The 23,056-nt window shown below is 37.2% G+C and overlaps 1 protein-coding gene across 1 annotated transcript in view; it reads left to right on the forward strand.

Annotated features, from left to right (window-relative positions):
* The first annotated feature begins 5,039 nt into the window (after positions 1-5,039).
* The window catches only part of LOC131150597 (thiosulfate/3-mercaptopyruvate sulfurtransferase 1, mitochondrial), a 52,553-nt gene continuing 34,536 nt past the window's right edge, over positions 5,040-23,056 (forward strand). The window contains exons 1-2 of the mRNA XM_058101419.1: positions 5,040-5,509; positions 6,691-6,879. Coding sequence (XP_057957402.1) covers positions 5,402-5,509; positions 6,691-6,879 — 297 coding nt within the window. The 5' untranslated portion in view covers positions 5,040-5,401. The remainder of the gene's footprint in view (positions 5,510-6,690; positions 6,880-23,056) is intronic.

Here is a 23,056-nt window from a genome sequence, read left to right on the forward strand (position 1 = left end):
TTCTCAACACAATCTTTTTAGTCTATTTTTAGAAAGATATACTCATGTATTCAAACATCACTTAAAAATGTCTTATTACACAATATCAAGGTTACTTGATGTGACTTTTTCTATTTTTTTCTAAATTAGACCATGTTAGCATGACTAAATGATTATTCAACTTATTATTTTATATTAAAAAATTCGTTGCAACCTAAAAAATAAATTACACGAAGACATGAAATTTATTGAATGATTTAAAGTACATGCAAATAATTACAGTCATCAATCAATGCTTAGTGCATGTTTAACATACCTAAGGTCCTTGATTATTTGGCATCTTCAGTCCTTAGAATTGAGATACTCCTAGTTTGGGATTTTATCAAGTTTCTCCCATTCCCATTCTTTTTTTCTAGGTAGAAGTATTGCCAGAAGGGAAGCAAAATTTCCATAGATAGCCCAAACTGTTAATGCAAAAAAATTGAATCTAATCTCCACACCCCTAGTATGTGACAAAAAATTGTATCTAAGAAGAAAAAGAATGCTTTGGAGATCCCCAATGGTCTTTGAGAGGCCTCTCAGGTGCTTAAGTTAGGATTGAGTAAGTGTGAAAAAAATAGGGATTAGTGTAAGGAGCGCGTAATTGAGAGACTATGAATTGTCTTACCTCCTTCCTAAGGCTCCCTTTTGTAATAGTTATAACCCTCTTTGCTAATCAATATTGGGTGCTTTAATGTAAAGGGGGTTATAGGAATTATACTCCTGTACTTTCATAATTTACTCAGGGGTTATAAACCCTTCTTGACCCCCATTTAACCAATTTAAATTACACCTTGAGCAAGCTTTGTTCTCCTTTATTGTAAATATTTATGTGCACCATCATATCAAATTCTTATATTATAATCATTCTATTATTGAGAATAGATATTCTATAAATCAAATATAACGTGAACGAAATCAAAAACAAAATAATTTCAAGTTTTATAAATAAGTACAAAAAAGCTTTTATGCTTTTTATTTTATTACAATGACTATGTCTCGATCTAAATTGAGGTTGCTTTGTTTGATTGTTTTATGCTAGTTTAACTATATATATTAAAATTAAAAAGACTTAAAATCTGAAATATTTAACAAAATAATTTTCACAAAATTTAGAGACAAAAAAAACCATAAAATATTATCATTATTGAGAAGCAAACTTTCGAAATGGCTGGAAGGTTTGACTTGTTTTATGTAGGGATTATGGTATATAATTTGATATAGTTTAGAATGGATTGTTGACATTGCATTTTGTCTGGGTCAAATTTGTTATAAATATAGCACTTTCACCTTCTTTTTTTTTTTCAAACTCGAAAATTTTAACCTTGGACACTCTGTTGAAAATCATGACATTTCAATATCCCTACAATTCTTCACTCAAATATTTTGCAATTGTTTGAGGCATTTTCACCCTTTTTAACCATTTCAATAGTTTTGGGAGGTCCAAAACAGTACAAATTGGTTAGGAACACACAAAAGAGGTTTCACACTTTTACACAAAAATGAGAAAACCTCTATATTTTTAGATTTTTTTAATATATTTTTTTCTAGTTTTTTTTAGCCTCACTAGATTTTTTTTACAATATTTTAAATAGTTTTTTTGGACTCCATTTGTAATTTTCTTCAATTAAACACACTACTTTTTTTTTTTTTCAAAAGATAAATTAATCAGCGTGTGGCTGCACATGCACAATCGAATGAGAATGACATCATTTTGCTCTAGGTTTTAAAATAAAAAACAACAAGTGTGTGTAGGCACATGCCCACATGCAACATGTGCCTGCCTATGCCAAAACATAGTCATTCCCACTAAAGCCTTCTTTAAGGCAAAAATTGCCTATAGCCAAAACAACATCATTTGTGGTCTTGTTTTATTTCCTTCTTCCTTATGAGTTTGATCACTCTCGCCGGTGGAAAACTAGCCATAAGTTCTAGTGAATGCTCCATTGTGTGCCTCAACTAGCCTTTTTCCTTTTCATGCATATTTTTCTTCCCCCCCCCCCCTTCCTCTGCCTTTTGAGTGACTCAAACCCATGTAAAAACCCATGCCCAAGAAGCCTTATCACCCTTTTGTTGGCATTTATGAGGTGTTAGTGATCTCCCAATGGACTAGCTGTCATGTATGCAAGTAGATAGTTTGGTTCATGACAACTCATCCTACCAATGTGCCTATTGTGCACAATGAAACCCTTCAAGCCCACCTGCAACACGTATATAGATGTGGGGTCTTTTTCTAGCACTATGCACAAGGAAATGGTTTCTCCTTACTATTAACTTTTTGGTGCAATGATTGACATTATATCCTAACATTGGTACTAGAGCAAGGTTGTGGATTCAAATCTCCTCAGTGTAGGGGGAGGGGGAGATTATTGGAGTTCATGGGGTGTCAAAAATATCTCTATAAACTCCCTATTATGTATGTAAGTGCACTGTATCGGTGCTTAACAACCCATCTTGCTAGTGTGCCTACTTGTGCATTGCGAAGCCCCTCAGGCCCACTCATAGCATGTATAGGCGCAGGGCTTTTATGCTGCCATGTATAAGTAAATGGTTGCTCCTCACTATCAACTCTAGATTTTTGTGCAGTAGTAAGTGCTAGATCCTAACACCTCTCACTAGACTAACCCACCATATTTGGTCTACCCCTAATTTGCGCACAACTCTCTTTCGTCCCCTTCATCCCACCAACCTTGGAACAAATCCTCCCTTTTGGCCTTCCCTCTATAAAACCCAAAACAAAATAGAAAAAGGGGGAACGTGTTATGCATCTAATCAAAAAAACTTGGGACCTTATACCCTCTTTCGAGAAGATGAGGAGGTATTGTGATCTAAATGATTCACCTAACAATCTTAATAGAATAAAATAGGAGATGAAAGTAGTATAATCATTGTCTTCTCTTAAGAAGAAATTGAAACATGGGACCTCTAAACCTCTTAAGAAAGGGTATAAATAGTCGATATTCTCCAAAAAGGCCTCGCGATAAGGGATTCTTGTTGTTGGTCGAATTCTTTCTCCATAGTTTGGATTCTCTCAAGCCACAAGATCCAATCCAACTTTGGTCGCGTTCCAATGCTATTGATTAACCTAGCTTCCTCTTGACGTGAGTTTTGTAGTTAATGAGTTACTGAAGTGGGTGACTCAGGTGCCTCTCTTGGCCTTTATAATTGTCAACTTGCCAAAATCTAAGTTCAGGGGTGAGGCCAAGGGTGTTGAGTAGGTGGATTCAAGTTGGTCCTAAAGACCTTTTCAACATATCTTCCATATAGTTCCTCAGTTTCACCATTAAAATCCTATAGTATGGGCTTATTGACAATTATGATCTCTTGGGATGTGTGTGAGGTAAAGTACTGGTTCTCTTCAGCCACCAACCTTATAACTACTAGGTCAATATTTGTTAAATTGGTAGGTGTTCGCAATATAGGGGTTTGGAACCAAGTTCCTTCCTTGGCTTGCCCCCTCTTGACTAAGAATCTCTTGTTCTCTTTCTTCAATATTACCCCTGGGGTATCTCTTGGGTTGGTGTCACTAACACATCCTTTCCACTTTCTCTAGTAACTAGTGACATAATGCACCCAGTGCAGGCGTGCTAGAAAAATGTTAATGGACTTGGGTACTAAACACATTTTAGATGATATGGATGTTAGGTGATTGGTTATGAAGATGGTGAATTGGGTGATAGTGGGCTTGTTATGTCAATCTCATTAGAGGTGTGGGGAAGTGCCTTATTACATAAGGGATATCTCTAAAATAAGACATTAGGACCATGGAAGTTGTGTGGATTTATATAAAAAGGGAGAAAAGTGTAGCGTTGGATAGTCACATATTAGAAGATGGAAAAAGGAGATAGAAGGGAGTAGATCAAAGAAAAGGAAAATACGAAAAAGACAGATAGATAGATAATATGTAGAGAGAGAGAGAGAGAGAGAGAGAGAGAGAGAGAGAGAGAGAGGGAGGGAGGGAGTGGATCTGGGTCATTTACACTGAGCCAATTGTATTGATATGTGAAATTGATTGAAGCCCCTTTACAAGATAGAATCACATATACTTATACGCCCTTTTCCAAGTCAAACTTGGAAGAATCATAATCCCCAAAACGTGCCATTAATGTAGCAAGCTTCAATGAGCCAACTTATTGACAAATATTCTTCAACATAAATAAAACCTCCTAGTTAATTGAAATTTTATTGCTGTTGAATTTGGTCTCTTTCCTTCTTTCCGAGCAAGATTTATTTGGAATGATTTTGAACTTAAATTTGTGGTCAATTGAATTGTGGGTGAGGTGTCATATTGTGTGTCTTAAGCAAGGCATGCTTTGTTTGTCTGTGTCCTTTATTGTGCGACCCCAAGCATGCCTTTTTCATAGTTGCCTTCGCCTTATTTGAGTTTATGTTCCATCTGCCCAAGGATTTGTATCCTTTGGTTATAGATTATGTTTCCTTTGGGTGACACTAAAATTACATCTACAAAGCAAACTTCATCTACCTTGCCTAGTCATATCTTCATCTACCTTGCCTAGTCATATCTTTATATACTTTACCCAACTTGAGTAAATGCTTGCCCTTGAATGGCTGATTAGGGATGCCACTTATTGGCAAGGTAATGTTCACCTAGTGGATATGGTTCATTTTCATGTTCCTTCACCCTATTTTGGGACGTTGTTTGCATAATCACATTTTTTTTTTTTTTTTTTTTTGTGAAAAATATACAAAGATTATACAAACAAAATTTATTATTTTCAAAATACATAAACTTGCTCAATTTAGCTTGTTGGAGTATTGTGTTGAAAAAAGAAACATGAACTATCAAGGAATTCGTGAGAGAAATACTATGGATGGTTGGGGGAGCCATAATGTGCACTGGGTGAATGATAGGGGGGGTCGATAGAGCTAACGAGAACGATAAGAGAGACGGAGAGAAAGCTTCCTTTAAATAAAAAGATCTAATATAAAATTTGGAGGTCTCTCATAAAAATATTATTACAACTGAATATTTATAAATCAGTAAAACCCACTTATTGTGTGTGGTTATTACTAACTTATATAGATTTATAAATTAGGGAATTAGGTCCCCTCAAGAAATGAGGATGCCGTAATTCTCTTGTCCGCAGGGGGGACGAAAATCTTCTCCTAATTTTTTATGCAAATGATTGAATTTCTCACTTGGAGGACCGCCCCGCGACCGCTTAATTGAGTACTCTCTTCGCGCAAACGGAGCCTCAAGCAATTCTTCAGAAAGCGGCGTTCTCTGCTTACTTAGAAGCTGTCGCTTTCCATCAATCCGGCCACTTCTCTGCCTTTCTTTCTCCGTAATCACTTGATACAAAAAAGCCCTCAAAATCTGTCAAATCCCTTTCTATGCAATCTGAAGTCCTCTGAGTTCCGAATGGCATCCGCCCTTTTCACGAGAACATCTGTTCTCTTGGCTCATCGCTTCTATCAACCTTCAGTTTCTTTCTTCCACAAGCCTCAACTCTTCTCCTCTCTGCTCAAGGTAAGCCCATCCCTACCTCTCCCTTTCTCCAATCTCCTACTTATTCCATCTTCATGAAATATCTTTATGTGGGGTTTTCACTAGTGAATTTCGATTGTATTTGTGCAACTTTTTGCTTTTGTTTTGCGTTTGTTTTGGTTCTGTTGCTTGTATATGCTTTGTGTTCATAAAAAAAAAAAATCCATTTAATGCGGAGCTTTCGTTCAATTGGTTGATTTTATTATCTGGGTTCACGTTCTAAAAATTTTAAGTTGTTTCTGATTTTCAATACTGTGTATTGTTTCATGTCTTGATTCTTGATCGCTGCGTGCTCCACGGCTCTCTCGCTATATATATATATATATATATATATATATATATATATATATATTTTTTTTTTTGAATCTGAAGAAATAATTGTAGAGAAAATAAATAAAAGTTGAAGGGCATTCTAGTTTGATTAAGAAAGCTGTTGTGGGTAGTTATAGAGGTATTTTGAGTATTTTAAAAACCGGACCAAGTTTGGGGAATCCCGTTCTAGTATTAGATATTAGAGATTGGAGACTAGAGTGGAGATATGCATAAATAATTGGTGTCAGCAAGTGTAAATCCACCTTTTTTTGGGACTTCAGCGCCATTTAAGTTTTGCAGTTTTGTAGCACAGGTGATGAATTTAGCTTGTTACTTATATTGTTATTGTTTTATTTTTAAAATAACCGTCTTATTTATTATTATGCCTTTTTGTTTAGTTGATAAATGAGTAGTTAAAAATGTATGTTTTAGAAAATTCAAAAGATCAGACTAAAGATAACTGTTAGGTAATTATCCAATGAGGAATTCCCTGTCTACTGTTAACAGATGAGGGATGCCATTGCCAGGAGCAGTTGCTCCCTGCGACTGGACTATTTGAAACATATGAGGTAGGCACTTGGAGGCGATTTTGAATCCTCAATGCTACATTTAAAAAAAAAAACTTTTTTTATAAAGTTAAGGGTTGTTTAGCCCTTTTTTTTCTTTTCTAAAAGTGCAAAGTGGTCTAATAAGAGGGAGAGTGTATAAGGGGACAATTGCTGCTAGTAATCCTCTTTAAGTATTTATTATTATTTTGGAAGGTCTTGGTTTCTTCTAGTCAACCATTACATATTTGCATTATGTTCTCTTGACTGAGATCTGATTGTGTAATGGTTCATTACTAATTGCAGAAAAGACCACATTATTTGTGGGCTGACCCTGTCTATTTGGGGCATAAATCTTCTGGTTTGTCTCTCTCTTCTATGGCTGCATCAGTAGTTGGGAACCAAGCTGCTTTCACCACACTGTCCGTGTCCGCTAATGAACCTGTTGTTTCTGTTGAGTGGCTTCATGCAAATATCAGGGAGCCTGATATGAAGGTACCTGCTTTAGCTTGATAGTAGTCTGCTCTTTGGGTTATCTATTTTGAATTTTTGTAGTGAGGTGTGTTTTATTTTCTTTTTAGAGCATGTAAAAGGTTATTCCATTGTGGTCTGTGCTCTTTTTATACATTGGTAAAAAGTCTTGGGTTTGCAAGAGTAGGATTGTGTATTTTTTGTGTCTTAAGGGTGACAGTTAGTGTAGAGAATGCCAAAGGGGGCTGTATCTAGATCCACCATCCCAGAACCTCACTTAGTGGGTCCAACACTAGATAATTGTCTCGTTTAGAATATATTAATATAATGACTGCATGTTACAGCTCAATCAAGTCTAGGTAAAAAATCTACCATAATTTGGTTGCACTTGTAAGATTCAACAACTTCTACCTGATAGCGTGGCTACTGTTGTGGACTTAGTTTGCTGAATTTTGATGCCATTGGAGTGTTGCTGGGTGCGCCCTCCTTAGAACTTTTCTTTGCCTTACTTTCTTCTAGTGCATGGATATTTGATAAAAGAAAAGGGAACAAAAGTATTGAAAATGCTTATTTTTAGAAGTTAACTCTTGGGGCTCTTGCCTAATCTCCACTTTATCAGTTGGTGCAAAAATTTTTGCACGACAATATAGCAACTAGCCTGATATGTAACTTTGCTCTTCCAGTGCTTAATAAATGGGGCTTAGTAATTTGAATCATAGTTTCATTGCAACGAGTGCCAGTAACTCCATGTTGGGGATGATTGTTTCTAAATATATATATATTTGATCGATAAAAGGAGTTATATTAATGGGGCATCAAGGGGATGCCAAACCAGAATACAAACAGGCAACTGCCCTCTTGAGGTGCGACAAAAATCAAGAATTACATTATGGTCATTCCCAACTTGCCCACCGTGCCACCTGGAAACAGCAGCAGTCCACTGCTCTATACAGATATGAAGCAGTGTAATTGAATCTTTGAAGGCTTTCTTGTCCCATTCCTTCCAAGCACAGCAAAATATGGCAAGAGGAATGAGATTTAAAGCCTTTCTCTTCCTCCTTCATGATTCAAATGCCTTTTCAAGCCCAAAACACTCCTCCCATAGAGCTGGCAGTAATCCACTGATGTTTGGGAAAAGACAGAGCCATGCTCCAAAGGTGTCTGGTCTAAGGTCAGTGCAGGAGGAAGTGATCAAGTGATTTTGCATCAGCCATGGAAAGAAACAACTGTCGGAAATGGTTTTGCAAGTTTTTTTGGGGTTAATATTTTTCTGTGTGTTGCCTCTCAAACAGGAAGATTGACCTTTGTAGGGGCTGTTGTCTTCTAGATGTGAATCCACCGGAGGTTGCTGCAATTTGTTCCCATTGGAGAGAGCTTCCTGCATAAAAGTCTGACAGTGAAGACACTATTTTGAGACACATTGCATCATTTGCTCAGAAAAATATTCATACCGTTTTTTCATGGTCCTACATCAGATGTGTATTAGGGAGATCTTAGGTTTATAAGGATAATTTGGGCTCTAACAATGTGAGACATCTTTTATAGGACAAACTCATGAGGTCAATGGGTGAAAGCGGACAATGCATCACCGGTGTTGGGCCCAAAACCATTACATTTGGTATTATAGCGACCCTGGGGGTGCTATCATGTGAGTGGATCCGCCCTGGGGGTACTATCATTTGAATGGATCCAACACAGAGGTGTAAGCCACCCTGACGGGACGTCAAAGATTGGACAGGAGAGCCTGTCACGGTCTCACATTGGATGTGTACTAGGGAGATCACTTTGATGAGGACGTCAGAGATTAGATTGGAGAACTTTTCACAGTCCCACTTCCGATGTGTACTAGGGAGATCTTGAGCTTATAAGGATGGTTTGGGCTCCAACGATGTGAGGTGTTTTTTATAGGACAAACTCGTGAGGCCAATGGGCCAAAGTGGACAATACCTCACTGAAGTTGGGTCCAAGACTATTACACGTTTGTTTGTTACTCGTTATCTTTATCACTAGTCCTTGAATTATTGACTCTGCCGCTACTGACCATATGACAAGTGGCACCAAAGTATTTTAAAAATCTATCTCAAGTTTCCCTTGCTAATAGGTCCACTATTGTTGTTAGGGGAATAGGAATAGTGAATTCTACTCCCTGCGTCTCTTTTTCTTCTATTTTTTACATTCCTAAATCCCCCTTTAATCTCATGTTTCTAAAAAAATTACGAAGTTACTAAATTGCTTTGTAACGTTTCTTGATTTTGTTTTTGTTTAGGATTTGAAGACGAGGAAGAAGATTGGCATAGTGTGAGGTTGGTTGACTTTACTACTTTTTGAGTTACTCTCTTCTCCTTTTGCCTGTAGTTTGCTGCCACATCGTATCAAATCCATTGTTGCTTTGGTCATCCATCATTGGACAAGTTAAAGCAACTAGTTCCTACTTTGAGTTTCAAGTCTAACCTTGAATTTTAGTCTTGTGAATTAGGAAAGCATCATTGTGTTCCTTTTCCCTCCAAAGTCAATAAAAGAGCCGTTAGCCCGTTTATGTTAGTCATTCGATGTTTCGGTCCTAGTCATGGTATGTTTAAGTTGGGGTTTTGATACTTTGTTGCATTTGTGAATGATTACTCCTTAATGACTTGGTTGTATCCAATGAAAGGCTGTTATGAGTTGTGTAACACCTTTTATGCCTTTCGTTGTCAAATTACTTAGTTTGATATGCCAGTATGAATACTTCATAGTGGTAATGCTAAGGAGTACTTCAGTACTCAATTCACTATGTATATGACTAACTTTGGCATGATCCATTAGTCACCTTATGCTCACACTCCACAACAAATTGGAGTTGCAAAGCAGAAAAATAGACATATTCTTGAAGTCACTTGAATCCTATTGTATCAAATGAATGTCCCCAAAGTTTTTTGGATTGATGTTGTGCTCATTGCTTCCTCTCTCATTAATAAAATTCTATCTTCTATGCTTGGGTGGTAAAATACTCTGTTCACTTATCTTCCCTAAGGCTCTTTTGTTCTCCTTTCCTTCCTGTATGTTCGGCTATGTGTCCTTCGTTCATCAGTTAAATCCAAAAAGGGATAAGTTGGATCCTCGTGCTATCAAATATATAATTATAGGTTATTCCTATACTCCGGAAGGATATCGATAGCCTTACTTTACATGGATTCTTTGTCTCTACTGATGTCACCCTTTTTGAGTCTAGACCATACTATTTTGATTCTTAAAGTTTTGTTGACCTTGATGAGTCCCTTCCTCTGCCTAGCCTTCCCGATCCTAACCTATTTCCTCTATTTAGTCTTCTTACATCTTCATCTAGTTTGAGTCCTTCTTATTGTTTGGATCGTCCCAATTTGCGAGTGTACACATGACAACTCAAGGGAGGAGAGCCTCCTCTAGCTTCCACCTCTACGCCTCTAGTTCCCTCATCAAATGATCCTCTTTCCAAAGTGGGTGATCCTCTTTTTGCTGTTTGAAAAGGTAAATGCACTTGTACCCAACATCCAAGTTATGATTTCTTGTCATCCTCATACTACGGTTTTTTTTGTTAGTACTTTTTCTTCTTTGCTTTTCCAAAGACTATTTCTAAAGCGTGTCCCATTTTGAGTGGAGAAATGTAATGATAGAAGAAATGCATACACTACAGGATATGATACTTGGGAGTTGGTACCTCTTCCTGTTGATAAGTCTGTGATTAGTTGTCGTTGGGTGTCACTATGAAGGTCAATCTAGATGGTTTCGTGGCTTGATTGAAGGGCCACCTTGTTGCTCAAGGACATACTTAGGTGTATGGTTTGGACCATTCAAACACATTCTCCCCTATCGCCAAACTTGCCTTAGTACATTTGTTCATCTCTTTAGCCACCACCTATCATTGGCCTTTACACCAGTTAGATGTTAAGAATGCTTTTTTACATGGTGACCTTTAGGAGGAGGTCTATATGGAGCAACCACTTGGGTTTGTTGCTAAGGGGGGAGCCAAATGTAGTGTGTCGGCTCAAGAAGTCATTATATGGTTTAAAATAGTTTCCCAAGCATGGTTTGGTCAATTTAGAGTCTCCCAAGCTTAGTGTGTTGGCTCAAGAAGTCATTATATGGTTTAGAACAATTTCCTAGGCATGGTTTGGTCGATTTAGTGTTGTAGTACTTGAGTTTTGCCTTCGACGGTAAGTAGTTGATCATTCTGTATTTTATCATTACACTCCATTCAACAGGATTTTGCTTATTGTACATGTGGATGATATTGTGATTACTGATTCGTGATTCATATTGCCTCCAATTTAGTCTTCCATGAGCAGACTAAACACACTGAAGTTGATTGCCACTTCGTTCGGGAGAACTTGTGCAAAAGCTCATTACCACCATGAAACTTGTGCAAAAGCTGATTACTACCATGAAACTTGTGCAAAAGCTTATGACCACCACTCATGTGAAGTATGATTTGCAGCTCACTAATTTATTTACCGAGCCTAGGGGGTGCTCGTGTCAAATTCATTTGTAACGAGCTAGGTGCAGATGACATATATGCTCTAGCTTGAGGGGGAGTGTTGATGGTTATCTTGGTCATTTAGCGTTATTAGTATGTTAATGTTATTTTAATAAGTGATAATAAGGGTATTATGGTCATTCGTATGTACTCTAATGTATAGTATAAATAGAGGGAGAGACCTATCATTGCGATTAGGTCTTCCATTTTACCCAATTATTCAATAATTTCCAAACCCCCACACCTTAGGGTCCTCTACTAGCATGAGTGATCCATTCGTTATGCTTGAGTCCATATTTAGTAGCAATGAGTCCCTGCAAATGTGGTTCTCTTCCTTCATAAATCTCCACAAAGATTTCCCAAGGTCTTTATTGAAAGTATGGAGGATTTCAACCATTATCCTCTAGAACAAATGGGTTGTTTAACCATTCCCCACTTGATGAGGTGATATTTAAATTCTTCCCGAAAGGAATGTCCTTTGAATTCCTTCAAGTCTCTTGGCACTTGAAGCTGGTTTAGGAAAGAGGGACATAAAGTAGATAGGAAGCTTTGTCAAGGTGGTCTTGTGTGAACACACACACCCACGCATATTTTCCAGGGGTTAGGGTTTGGCAATGTTTTTTTAAATGACATAAAATAGCATTAATGTTGTGATGTAGGTCAAGAAGCAAGACCTCGGAAGATCCTTGTTGGAGAATAATTAAGTAGAATTGGGTCAAGGGTTTGTTGGTTTAGTGAGCTGTTTATTATGTGTTTAGTTTAATTCGTATAGTATTATGTGTATTTGGAGGCTTGCTTGTAATATTTGTGTATTCTAGGGGTATGTTTGTGATGTAATGTATTTTTATTGGTATATATGTAATTTCATGTGTTTAGGGGCTTTCTTATAATTAGTGTGTGAAGCCATGTTGTAGGTAGTTGTTGAATTTGAATTGAACATGAGTTTCTTCCTTGTATCTCCTCTATTACGCTTCCTTCTTCTCGTCAATTTCTTCTAATCTCTTGCATGGCTGCACATCCTTGACGCTGCCCCTGCATCATTTAGTATCAGAACCCAACCACGCCCTCCGTTCTTCCATTTCAATACCCCTATCTTCCCCTTTCACTCTGTCTTCCCTTCTTCCTTCTTTCTCTTTTCTTCTTCTGTGATTCTCTCCTCCTCCTCTTCCTTTCCCTCTTATTTCTAATACTTTCCCAAAACTCTCTCTGATTTCTAACTCTCTCTGTTTATTTTTCTTGATTCTTTCCATCTCTGTCTATTTCTAACTTTCAGTCCCTGTTCTTCATCATCACCAGTCCTAGATATAGGAAAAAAAAAAAAACTGAAGAGCAGTTCTGCACTTCTTCAAAAATTCCAGCTGTGCCCTCACTTTTCAAACTTCCTTTCCCTGGGAAATTTTCGCAACACCTTCCATGCCATCAGAAACAACCTTCTGAAAGCCTCCTCTCAAAAATTTCATCACCGTCCAATCACCAACGAATTCCCATGTGCTGGTAGAAGATTATTCTGCCATCAGCTCTTTGAAACCCTAACCTACTGTGCTTTTCTCATTACACCACCAATACCATTGTACCCCCCATTCCATGATCTCCCTTCACCCCAAATATCATCGCTGGAAAGCTGCTACCAATGCCTCATGCACCAGTGATGCACGTGAGAAAAGTTGTCGGAGTCCCCTGTAACTGCCAGTTTCACGAGAATTTGCCTTCAGCCATGATAGGGCTTCTTCCATGATATTTTCATCTGCAGTATAATATTGTGATTGTGGATCTTCTATTTTGCAAGTAAACGTGATAATTTGATATTAGAAGTAAGACATTGCCGCTGCCAGCATTAAAAATCAGGTTTTGTTGCTGCATTTGTGAGTCTTAAGTGAATTTGTTTCATTTCTATTTGATATTAGATAGTTCAGAGTCAAACTTGTGGTTTTACATGAATAGATTGAGAATTGTCTGGCCAAATTGTGTTAAAGAATTTTGTTGATATATAGTTGCTGTGGATATATGTATAGATCCAACAATATGGTGACAAATTATTAGAAAAAGGAATGCCATTTATCGTACCTTGGGAAAAATATCAAGCTTTTCCAAACCTACCTTAAGTGTGGAGAAAATGTTTGTAAAATCATCATTGATGGATGATGCCCTATGAATAGGGTTTCTACAAATGGAGTCATTCGTATGCAACTTCATCTATCATTGGGAAACAGTATTTTTGCTTCGTGTCTCACGTTCTGTTTATTTTGATTTGTGGGTTGAGTGATTGATATCCAATTGTTCAATCATAGTTTTACTGATAGTTAAAAGTGTAATGGAAATCAGATTGTTCCAAACTTCCAGTTGCACTATGCAGCAAAACCAGGTTGATTTCCCATATACTTCTGCGCTGAAATAATATTTCTACAAAAATTCTATAAAAAAAATATTTCTACACAAATAATATTTCTACATTTGCACTGTCTACGAATTTTGAATCTAGTGGCTGAGATATATATATTTTTTGTGGGGGTGGGGGGTTGTTATTGGTATTGTTTGTCTTTTTTCTGTCTACGGTATGCTTTTTTTTTTTGGCCCCCTTCCGGTAAAATTCCTATTGCCGGTGTTGTTTAGTAGATTCCGTTGTCTGACTAATCTCCTAGGTATTCAAATTTTTTCCCAATATCTTTGATGCATAACTGTTAGTTCAACTAGTCTATATACCCATTGCAAATATATAAATATAAATTTTGTAATAAATGGATAAAACTATTAACTTCAGAATATAATGAAGTTAAACCATATTAATATTCTTAATAGGATTGCTAAAACAAATAATTCTGCAGCGGGACATTTTTTGGCAACTTACTTATTTTTCATTCAATTCCATCTCCATTCAGGAATACCTTAGAAACTGCAATTCTTATTTCTGATAGTCCTGTGAGACTAATCAAACACAGTAATTGCAGTACAAGATTCCATTCCTGCCTTGATTCCATTCATGCCTCGATTCCTTTCCTACCTGAATTCTATTCTGCGAACCAAACAGTCGGGGTTTTGGGAAGGGCATGATGTCCTTAACCCCACTTTCACATTTGGAGAGGTTATCTTTGTGATTTGAATGTGAGACCTTTGAGTTTGGGTGTAACACACTAACCATTGGGCCAAAGTTCACCCTCAATTTTCTGCAAGTATAATATGTATCCTGAAATTACTACAATGCAGACACTAAAGTTAATGATAAATGTTGTTGCAATGCTACATTCTGCATCTGCAGCAGCACATGGCTAAATATTCTAAATATGGCATAAACAAGGACGTGAAAGAGACAATATGTCGAAGGTATTGACGCAAAGAAAGGTAGCAGTGGTTTTTTTCTTTTTCCTTTTTAGTTTCTTTTTTGTTTATTTTTCCCCTTCTTTATTTTCTTTTGAAGAGGAGGGGGGGGGGGGGGTTGGCTTGGATCAATGGTAAGGTTGCTCCTTTATGATTGGTTGGTCAGGGTTTGAGTCCAAGGAAACAACCTCTTTGCATAAAGCACAGGAGTAAGACTGTACATTGTGACGACCCTCCCCCTACTCTCACTAAACAGGGAGCCTTGTGGCTTAGGATGCCTTATTATTTATTTTTATTTTCCTTTCTAAATGGGAGCATGAAACATGGAGCAAAGCAGTTTTACTAATTTCACTAATCATTTAAACACCCTCAATATGTGAATTTCTTACCTCACCAAGTACCCTAAAGATTGCCTTGCAATCATGCTCAGCTCCTCCTGCAATGTCTTTGCATGCAATTTCTCACTCTTGATCTTCAATATTTTGCTGTAATTCTCAGCATCTCACAGAGATCACCCAATTTCTCGCAGTAAAGTCTCAACATGTGTGAACAGAATCATTATTTTGATGCTAACAGAACAAATTTCTCATCTAAAATCTGTATTCCACCCTGGCAGTCCAATATCTCTTGCGAAGAGTCAATTTCTCGCGAAGACAACTGAAACTATTGCAGCTGTTGGTCATTTATCCAACTGGAACAAAAAATGGAGCTGCAAAATGAGAAACTGGGGTATTTCACTCTGCTTGCCTGTGGGGAGCATGTGCTGCCATTGACAAATCTCCTGTGATAATTTTCTGGTGGCCGATAGATTACAGGACGGGGAATCTAATGATCTTGGTGATGTTGCCTGAAACACCAGGAAGGAGAACGTCTAGTTGCTGCAGGAACATCTTCTGTTGGCACATGAGGTCATGCTGTGGTCAGATGGTGACTAAAATTTGGTGTTGGGATGGTTGGAGCCATGGTTTTAAATAACGGTGATGGTCCACGTTACTGTATGGTCATAATGTAATGATCGCGGCCGTCACGAATGTTAGGTAGCGGATAATGATTATTGTGTGTGTGAATTCATTTTTTGCGTTGGCAAACTTCTTAAAAATATATAGATTCACATGTTTTGATCCTAAAATCCTATATGCTAATGCTTTAAATGATGTTTTGTGAATTTTAATCAATTTTTAAATTAAATGTGAGATATACTACAAGTATTGGATGCCATCTTGGTTGTTTTAGTTGCTATTGGCAAGAAGAAGCATGCATTTGCTACTTTTCACTACTTTATTGATTATAGGTGAAATTCAAACTAAGAAGTCATTAATATAAAGAAATATAAAATATATAATGCCATCTTTTCTAGTCTTTTAGTCTTTGCTGGAGTTTTTGTTATCCAAAAAATAAAGTATATGATGTTCATATGCTAACCAAGAACAAAATTGTATACAATAGAATCTATTTAGTCTCCAAACTAGGTGTAAGAAAAATAGAAAAAAATTAAATTGAAAGAATTTAGAATATGAACATATGTAATTTAATGATAGAAAAAGTTGAGTTTATTTTAATGGTAATTATTGAAGAAATGCATACTAAATGTCGAGGAAAATAAACTTAAAAAATTAATTTTAATAAAAAAATCACGGGCTAAATAAACCAACTTAAAATTGAGTTTCTAAGCTTAAATAAGGGGAAAAGAGAGGGGAAAGTGCCAAAAAGGGATTAAAAAATCTGTTTTAGTTATTCACAGCCAGTCTAGCACTGTAACAGCTTGTAATGGCCTCTAACGGTCTGTAACAGCCCATAACACTCCGTAACAGCCGTTACAGTTGTGAATCTGCGTACCTCTGAGATATTGCCCCGTAATGGTCTTGGAAGCCACTGATACCATTACGTAATATTAGTAACGGCTGTTAAGCACTGATTTTTAATACTATGGTTGGAGCATCAGGGCTCAGATTTCTCTAATGATGGTTGTTTCTGCAAATGATGATCCAAAGTGTTGAACGAACCAGGGGCAGTGGTCGTGATTCAGTTTCCTGGAGATGAGCAGTGCTTCAGTTTTTGGGTCCGAGATTTCTATGAAAGCTTTATTTAGCTTTAATGACTTGATCATAGAGACTCAAGATCTGTAGCAATGTTCACAGAAATAGAAGAGTGGAAGTAAATCAAAATTGTCCGCTGGTTTGTGTGTATGATGGCAGCACCAAGGCACTGTGTTAGTGGTTTGAATTTTTGCTCTGATACCAAACTAGATGCAGGACATCGGAAGATGGGTTGTAAGGAAGGAATTTTGGAGGGGAGAGAAGGTGCTGGGGTTATGAGTTAGATGAGGAGAATGAGTTTGATAGTGATTTTGCGTGTGTTATGAATTATTGGATGAAATATGTTGGATGAAATTTGCACCCAGTATGGCTGTAATATGGATTTTCAGATGTATTTGACACGCCTATTGCAGATATGGAAGGGAACTCTACTTTTAAGGGCAAAGGGAATAATGGTCAGGCAAGGAAGAAGCACGAGAATAATGTCCAAGGGAATGTTTTTTCATGAATTCCAACCTCTTCAGAGATTGATATTAACAAAAAAAGTAATGAAGGTGTGGTATGTTCTGAATGCGATGGGCACAAGGCCGACAACTCCTGGAAGACAGGAAATTAGGCTAGTGGCAAGAGTAAAATGAAAAATGGGAATAACTGAAAAGTGCTCCAATGTGTATTGGGAAAGGTTTAAAGAAGCCCTTTTTGAGTTAATTGTCTTAGTTTCTATTTATTTTATTTTACTTTTTGAGTTTCGAGGACTAGTTGTCCTTCTTTAGCTTTGTGCTCCCCTTCTCTCTACTATTAATTTTTCCCCTACATAAAATTAGTCTTAAAAATTTGACCATCCATTTCAAAGCTGTGTTTTCCTTTTTCAAGGTTTGTGTGATATGTGAATTTCATTTATCAAATGTTTTCCTTATATTGTGAGAGCAAATATTCTTGTTAAGAGATGTGGATGGCAGGTATTGTGAGTTGTACATGTGCTTGTCCTTCTGCGATTGATTACACTCCCATCCTGTCATTTGAAGTCCATTTTGCATAAATATGTTTTGATTCGAGTGGAGTACTGAACTGTTTACACAAATCTCCTGTGATTTGTGGGATGTTGCAACGTTACAAACTTGCACTTTCTTCGCTTTTTCATGTACATGTTTTGTTCACCATGCTGGATGCTGTTGTGAAGTAGAAGGGCTATTGAACCTTGGATTTTACAACTTACAGAAAGTTCAGTAGCTTTGAAAGCAAAGTAATATGGCTGTGTTATGTACTCTTCGTTCTTTGTATTAGAAGATCCAGTTTGGTTATGTTGTGAGCATAGTCACAGGGTTTTCTCGTCTTTATGTTTTAGGTGGTAAAAAATGATGTTAAGTGTACATTTCCCATTGAGAAGCCTCAAATAAGTGTAGAGTGCCTTACCATTTTTGACCTTTCTAAAGTTGATTTACATGTCCCTCATCCTATGATTGTCATTTACAAAATCAAGGTACAAAAAGTTAGGTCATCTTGCAATCTTACCAAGATAGAGTTGAGTAAAATTATTGTACATAGTGTTAAAATTTCACAAGACTAATTTTTGTTTTATCATCAGCTATGGGCCTGGAAAGGTGTCTGTTCTTGCAAGGAAAGGAAGAAAGCTTTGTCCCTCAGTCCTTTTGCCATCTTTTGGTTTGTGTGGAGGGAAAGAACTAAGAGAGCTTTTGAAGTATTGGCCACACCCCTACATGTTACCAAAGATCGATTGATACTGTGACCAGATGCATAGTGGCTTATTTTTGGTTGTGACTTTCTTGTAATTCTTGATTTTTTTGACACCCTGCAGTGTAGGTGATTTCCTTTGCTTGTACTTGAGTGGCACCCCCTTGATGCTCTTCAATGAATCTTTCTTTGCTGATATAAAAATGGTCTGTATAGAGAGAGAATTCATTAAAAGGGCAAGAAGGGGGTGCCACCCAAGGACAAGATGAGATTGAAAGAAAAAAAAGAAGAGTATAGTCAATTGTGTGAAATCAAGAAATGTATTGTTGCTTAACATATACAATCTGTTCAACAAGCTAGTATGAGGGTTTGAGCCATATATCCTTGAGGGTTGTGAGGCTCTTGTGTTTCTCTCTCTCCACACTACCAAAGCACAGTGAGAGGGATCAATAAAAAGGTTTTTTCCTTCCACAGTTCTCCTTTTCCACTGTCTCAGCTATATCTCAGCACTGGCCACCCACTCGCCCAGAGCAGTAGCCAGGTTCCAGAAACTCCTGGTCCAGGGATGGTGAAGTGAAAGGTGGTCGATAGATTCAGCGCCATCTTTACAGAGAAAACATCTGTTAACCAAGGTCTCAAATTTCAAATTTGACTAAAATTTTCAAGGCTCTAAAAGTACGGGAAATTTCAATGAGAATTTTGATGTTGATGTCATTTTTGGATTTCATTTTTTGAAAATGATTGAAATGTGCAGTAAAGCATAGAATTCTTTTATGGAACCTTAGAAACTATTAATAGATATTAGATATAGTAATGCGAGGTCTAGAACTAAACTATTATGAACAAAATGCATCAAGGACAGTATGTTGTGTATTACGTGCAATAACTATAATTTAATAATGATATTAAGCATATCCAACTAATGTAAATGAAATTCATAAATCAGTTAAATATGATTTATTATTCAAATAAAGGGATTCAGACATAAATGGTCAAAGAAAATGTTGTAGCTGATGTCTAAGATTAATATTTCATTTAATTTGAAAACTCTGAAGGTTCTTCATATTCTTCTTGTAAATATTTAGTTTCAATAAGAAAAGAAGATAAATTAAGAGCAAAAATTTCAATTTGGGTTTTAAATCCCAAATTTGAATTTCAAGTAAATTTAATTTTGTTGAAAACTTCACTGAAATTTTGGTTGATTTGTGGAAGTTTCAACGCAAATTTTGTAAAACTGAAATTGACAGACATTACAATTTCGATTGTGGCAAAAGCTTCGACAATTTTGTCGTTTTTTAATACCATGCTGTTGACCAAAGTTATTCCCCATCTCTGAAGATTAGTTATAGTATCTTCGCCGAAATTTTTCTTCCAAGCAAAGGCAACTTTGGTCTAGGTTGGAGTTCTCCAAATAGCATTTCAGAGGAAGTTGATTCAATTTTTTTTGAGTGCTTGCGCCTTGACACAGATGGAGTTGTTGGGTGAGCATTGGTGTCAAATTGTGCGTCATATTGAGCATTGAGCTCTATACATATATGTGTACATATTTTGTAATCTTATATCTTGTGTCATGAGATGCACTTAACTTTATACCATTCGTTGAAAAAGAAAAGAAATATATATGGAAAAAAAAGTGACATACAGAAATTAGCTGCGAGAAATATTTTTCATTTGTGTAACAGATAAAGTGCCATACTCATTCTAGTCATCTATATTAGGGGAAAATGCATTAACCTTCTCTTGAGTTTTGCTGAAAAGGCATGGACCTTCCCTTGCTTTTCAAAAAGACCATGTATTTCCTTGACATTTATTTCTAGTGCATATTTTGTTTTTTATGACTCTTCATATTCTCATATTTGTAAAAATTTTCTTCAAAATAACTCAAATCTGATGCTGCCTGCATGGTGCTCTGATGCCGATGAATTCGAACACTACTCTCGACCGTGATGGTTCTCTTCTTTGATTTTGTCCGCCTCCTCCTGTGCACTGACGTTGTTCTGTTGCTGCTTGAACAGTGCTTCAATGCCGACGATCTTAAACACATTACTCTCGTGATGGTTCTTTGTTTTGACTTTGTCCGCCTCCCTCCACTAAGCTTGCAACCATGGCAGCTCTCTCCTAGATCGCTGAACTAAATTTTTGCTTCTCCTCTTGTCTCCCTTCGCCCTCGCACCTACTCATAGTAAACCTCTACTTGTCTCCTAGGCTCGCAAAAATCCTAACTTCATCCTAAACCCTTTGTCTCCTCTATCTCCTTTGCTGAACCTTAACTTCATACATAAGAAACATTGCCCTTTTCTCCAACACCTTTCGACATACCTAGAGAACCCATCATCTTACTCATTAAAACCTATACCATTTCATTCTTTTGCTAACCTAGATATCACCATGTCTTCTTCAGTCAAGATATACAGAAAAGTGTTCTTGTTTGAATGTTTGACACGAGCTCTTAGAATTATGGGCAGGCTGGGAATAAATTTTCTTGCTGTGTTCTGCTAGATAATGAGATTTAGTGGACCCAAGAATAATTATAAGAATTTGGATGCAAAATACTCAATTTCCTTGGATAAAGAATAGGAGGATTGTTGATTCTCAGATTAGTGTCAAATTATTTCGGCAGGGTGATTGTTGTTGAGAAATTATGGGGGCAGATTTTCTTTGAGAATTCCAGAGGGTAGGGTAGCATTGGGTTGGTGGATATTTTGTAATTCATTGAAAGGGGATGAAGATAAAAGACAACAGAGAAATCATGAGGCTGTGGGTTGGTTGTGCAAAAAGTGTGGTTCCACAGACATAAAGCAGCAATGTAAATAGTCTTATGTATAATGGGCTGCCTAATGAGCCTAGTTATAAGAGATGGTGAAGAAAGGAGCTACACTCATTCGAATATGGGAAACTTTGTCGGACCTATGATTTTGGAAAGAATAGAGTTATGGAAGAGAGATCCTCGGGCATTATTTAGGATTAATACTCATTTAGACTTTTAAAAAATCCTACCTACGACTATTACTGGAATGAAGCTTGGGCTGCAGATGGCGGAAGTGAATAAGAAGCTATATGTTGCTTGATTTGGTCCTAGAGGCTTTGTTCTAAAGTCTGCTTTTCCAATTGGCCCAACAGATTTTAAATGATCTGGATTAGTGAGTCTAGCTTGGGTGGAAAAGGAGAAGTCCATGTCAAGCAGACACATAGAAATGAATGGGGGATTTGACTCGACAAAAGTACTCGTTAAGGAGAATGGGAAAGTGGTGATGCCAGTGTTCTCTGAGGGGGAGGAAGATCCTATGAAGATGGATAAATGCAATCCTTCAACCAATTCAGGAAAGCCACTGATAGCGTTGGAAGAAAGGAATGAAAAATTGACATAGTAGAAAGATGATTGTTCCCATTCAAAAATTGGCTCCCAGTATTCAATAGAAATTGAAGAGACTTGAGGGAAGGGATAGTGAGGATGAGGTGAACTTAGACTCGGAAGATGACCTAAGCAGCTTCGGCGATTTTGACAATGGTTTGCTAGTTGACTAGCTGAGAGGTGAGCTAGACATGGAAGAAGAAGACAAATGAGCAGAACCTTCAAGATATCTTTGTTTATATGAATGAGAGAAATACTACGGAGTGAGATTCCCTTACAAGGAAGTCAACATATATGAGTGGAGAGCTCTCTAATGTCCTTTAACTAGGGCAAGGGTTAGAAGATTTTGCTAAACACAACTCATATCAAAATACAATTTTGTTTGAAGGGGAGGGTCTTTGTTGCTTGTTCCTGAGCTTGTTCCAAATAAGGTGGACATCGTTGCTATTCCTTCTGACATTGGGAAGGGTAACGATGAAGGGATAGTAATTCCTTCGGATGATCTGAATTACTCAAAAGTTGGAAAAGGTATTCTTCCTTTTCCTGTTTGGTCCTTTTCTCCTTTTGATGCTTTATTCCATAAAGAGGGATTTGCTTGGGGTAGTGCTTCTAATTTTGGTCTAGGGAATAGTGAGAAGGATTATAAAGACCCAAACGAACTTTTGAATGACATGGCTTTGAAATTGGTGAGTCCCACTAGAATTGAGGTTGAGTTGGGGATGAGTCCTAAAATGTATTGAATGGGAAAAAAAGAAGGTGCAAAAAGAATTAAAGAATTTGGTTTCATCCATCAATTATAAGGGTGGTAAGGGTATTGGGAAAGCAGGCAAATGTGTTAGGTTATGAAGATTATAAATTGGAATGTTAGGGGCCTAGGGTATGTTAGGAAGAAAAGTTTGGTTAGGGAGGTTTTTCTTAGGAATTCTCTCGGTAATTGTGTTAATCCAGGAGACTAAACTCGACTTAGTTGATGGGAAGGTTGTTAGATGGATTTGGGAAGGACGTATTAAGGATTGGGTTATGTATCCTCCGGGGGGTTTTTTGGAGGCATACTCGTGTTGTGGGATACTCGTTTTAATACCAGAGTGGATGGTCTAGTGGGATTTTTTCCTCTTTTTGTACCATTAAAAGTTAGACACAAGGGTCAATGGTGGTTTCCTCTATGTATGGCCCTTCTAGACTGACTTTTGGGGTTCTTTTCGAGACAAGTTTTATTTTTTCTCTAGATTTTGTTCACATAGGTGGATTGTAGGTAGTGATTTTAATGTGGTGAGGTTCTTGTAGGAGAAGAAGAAGAAGAAGAAGGGGGGTGGGGGGTGG

Source organism: Malania oleifera, chromosome 3 (assembly GCF_029873635.1).
Source record: "Malania oleifera isolate guangnan ecotype guangnan chromosome 3, ASM2987363v1, whole genome shotgun sequence".
In the NCBI taxonomy this organism is placed as follows: domain Eukaryota; kingdom Viridiplantae; phylum Streptophyta; class Magnoliopsida; order Santalales; family Ximeniaceae; genus Malania; species Malania oleifera.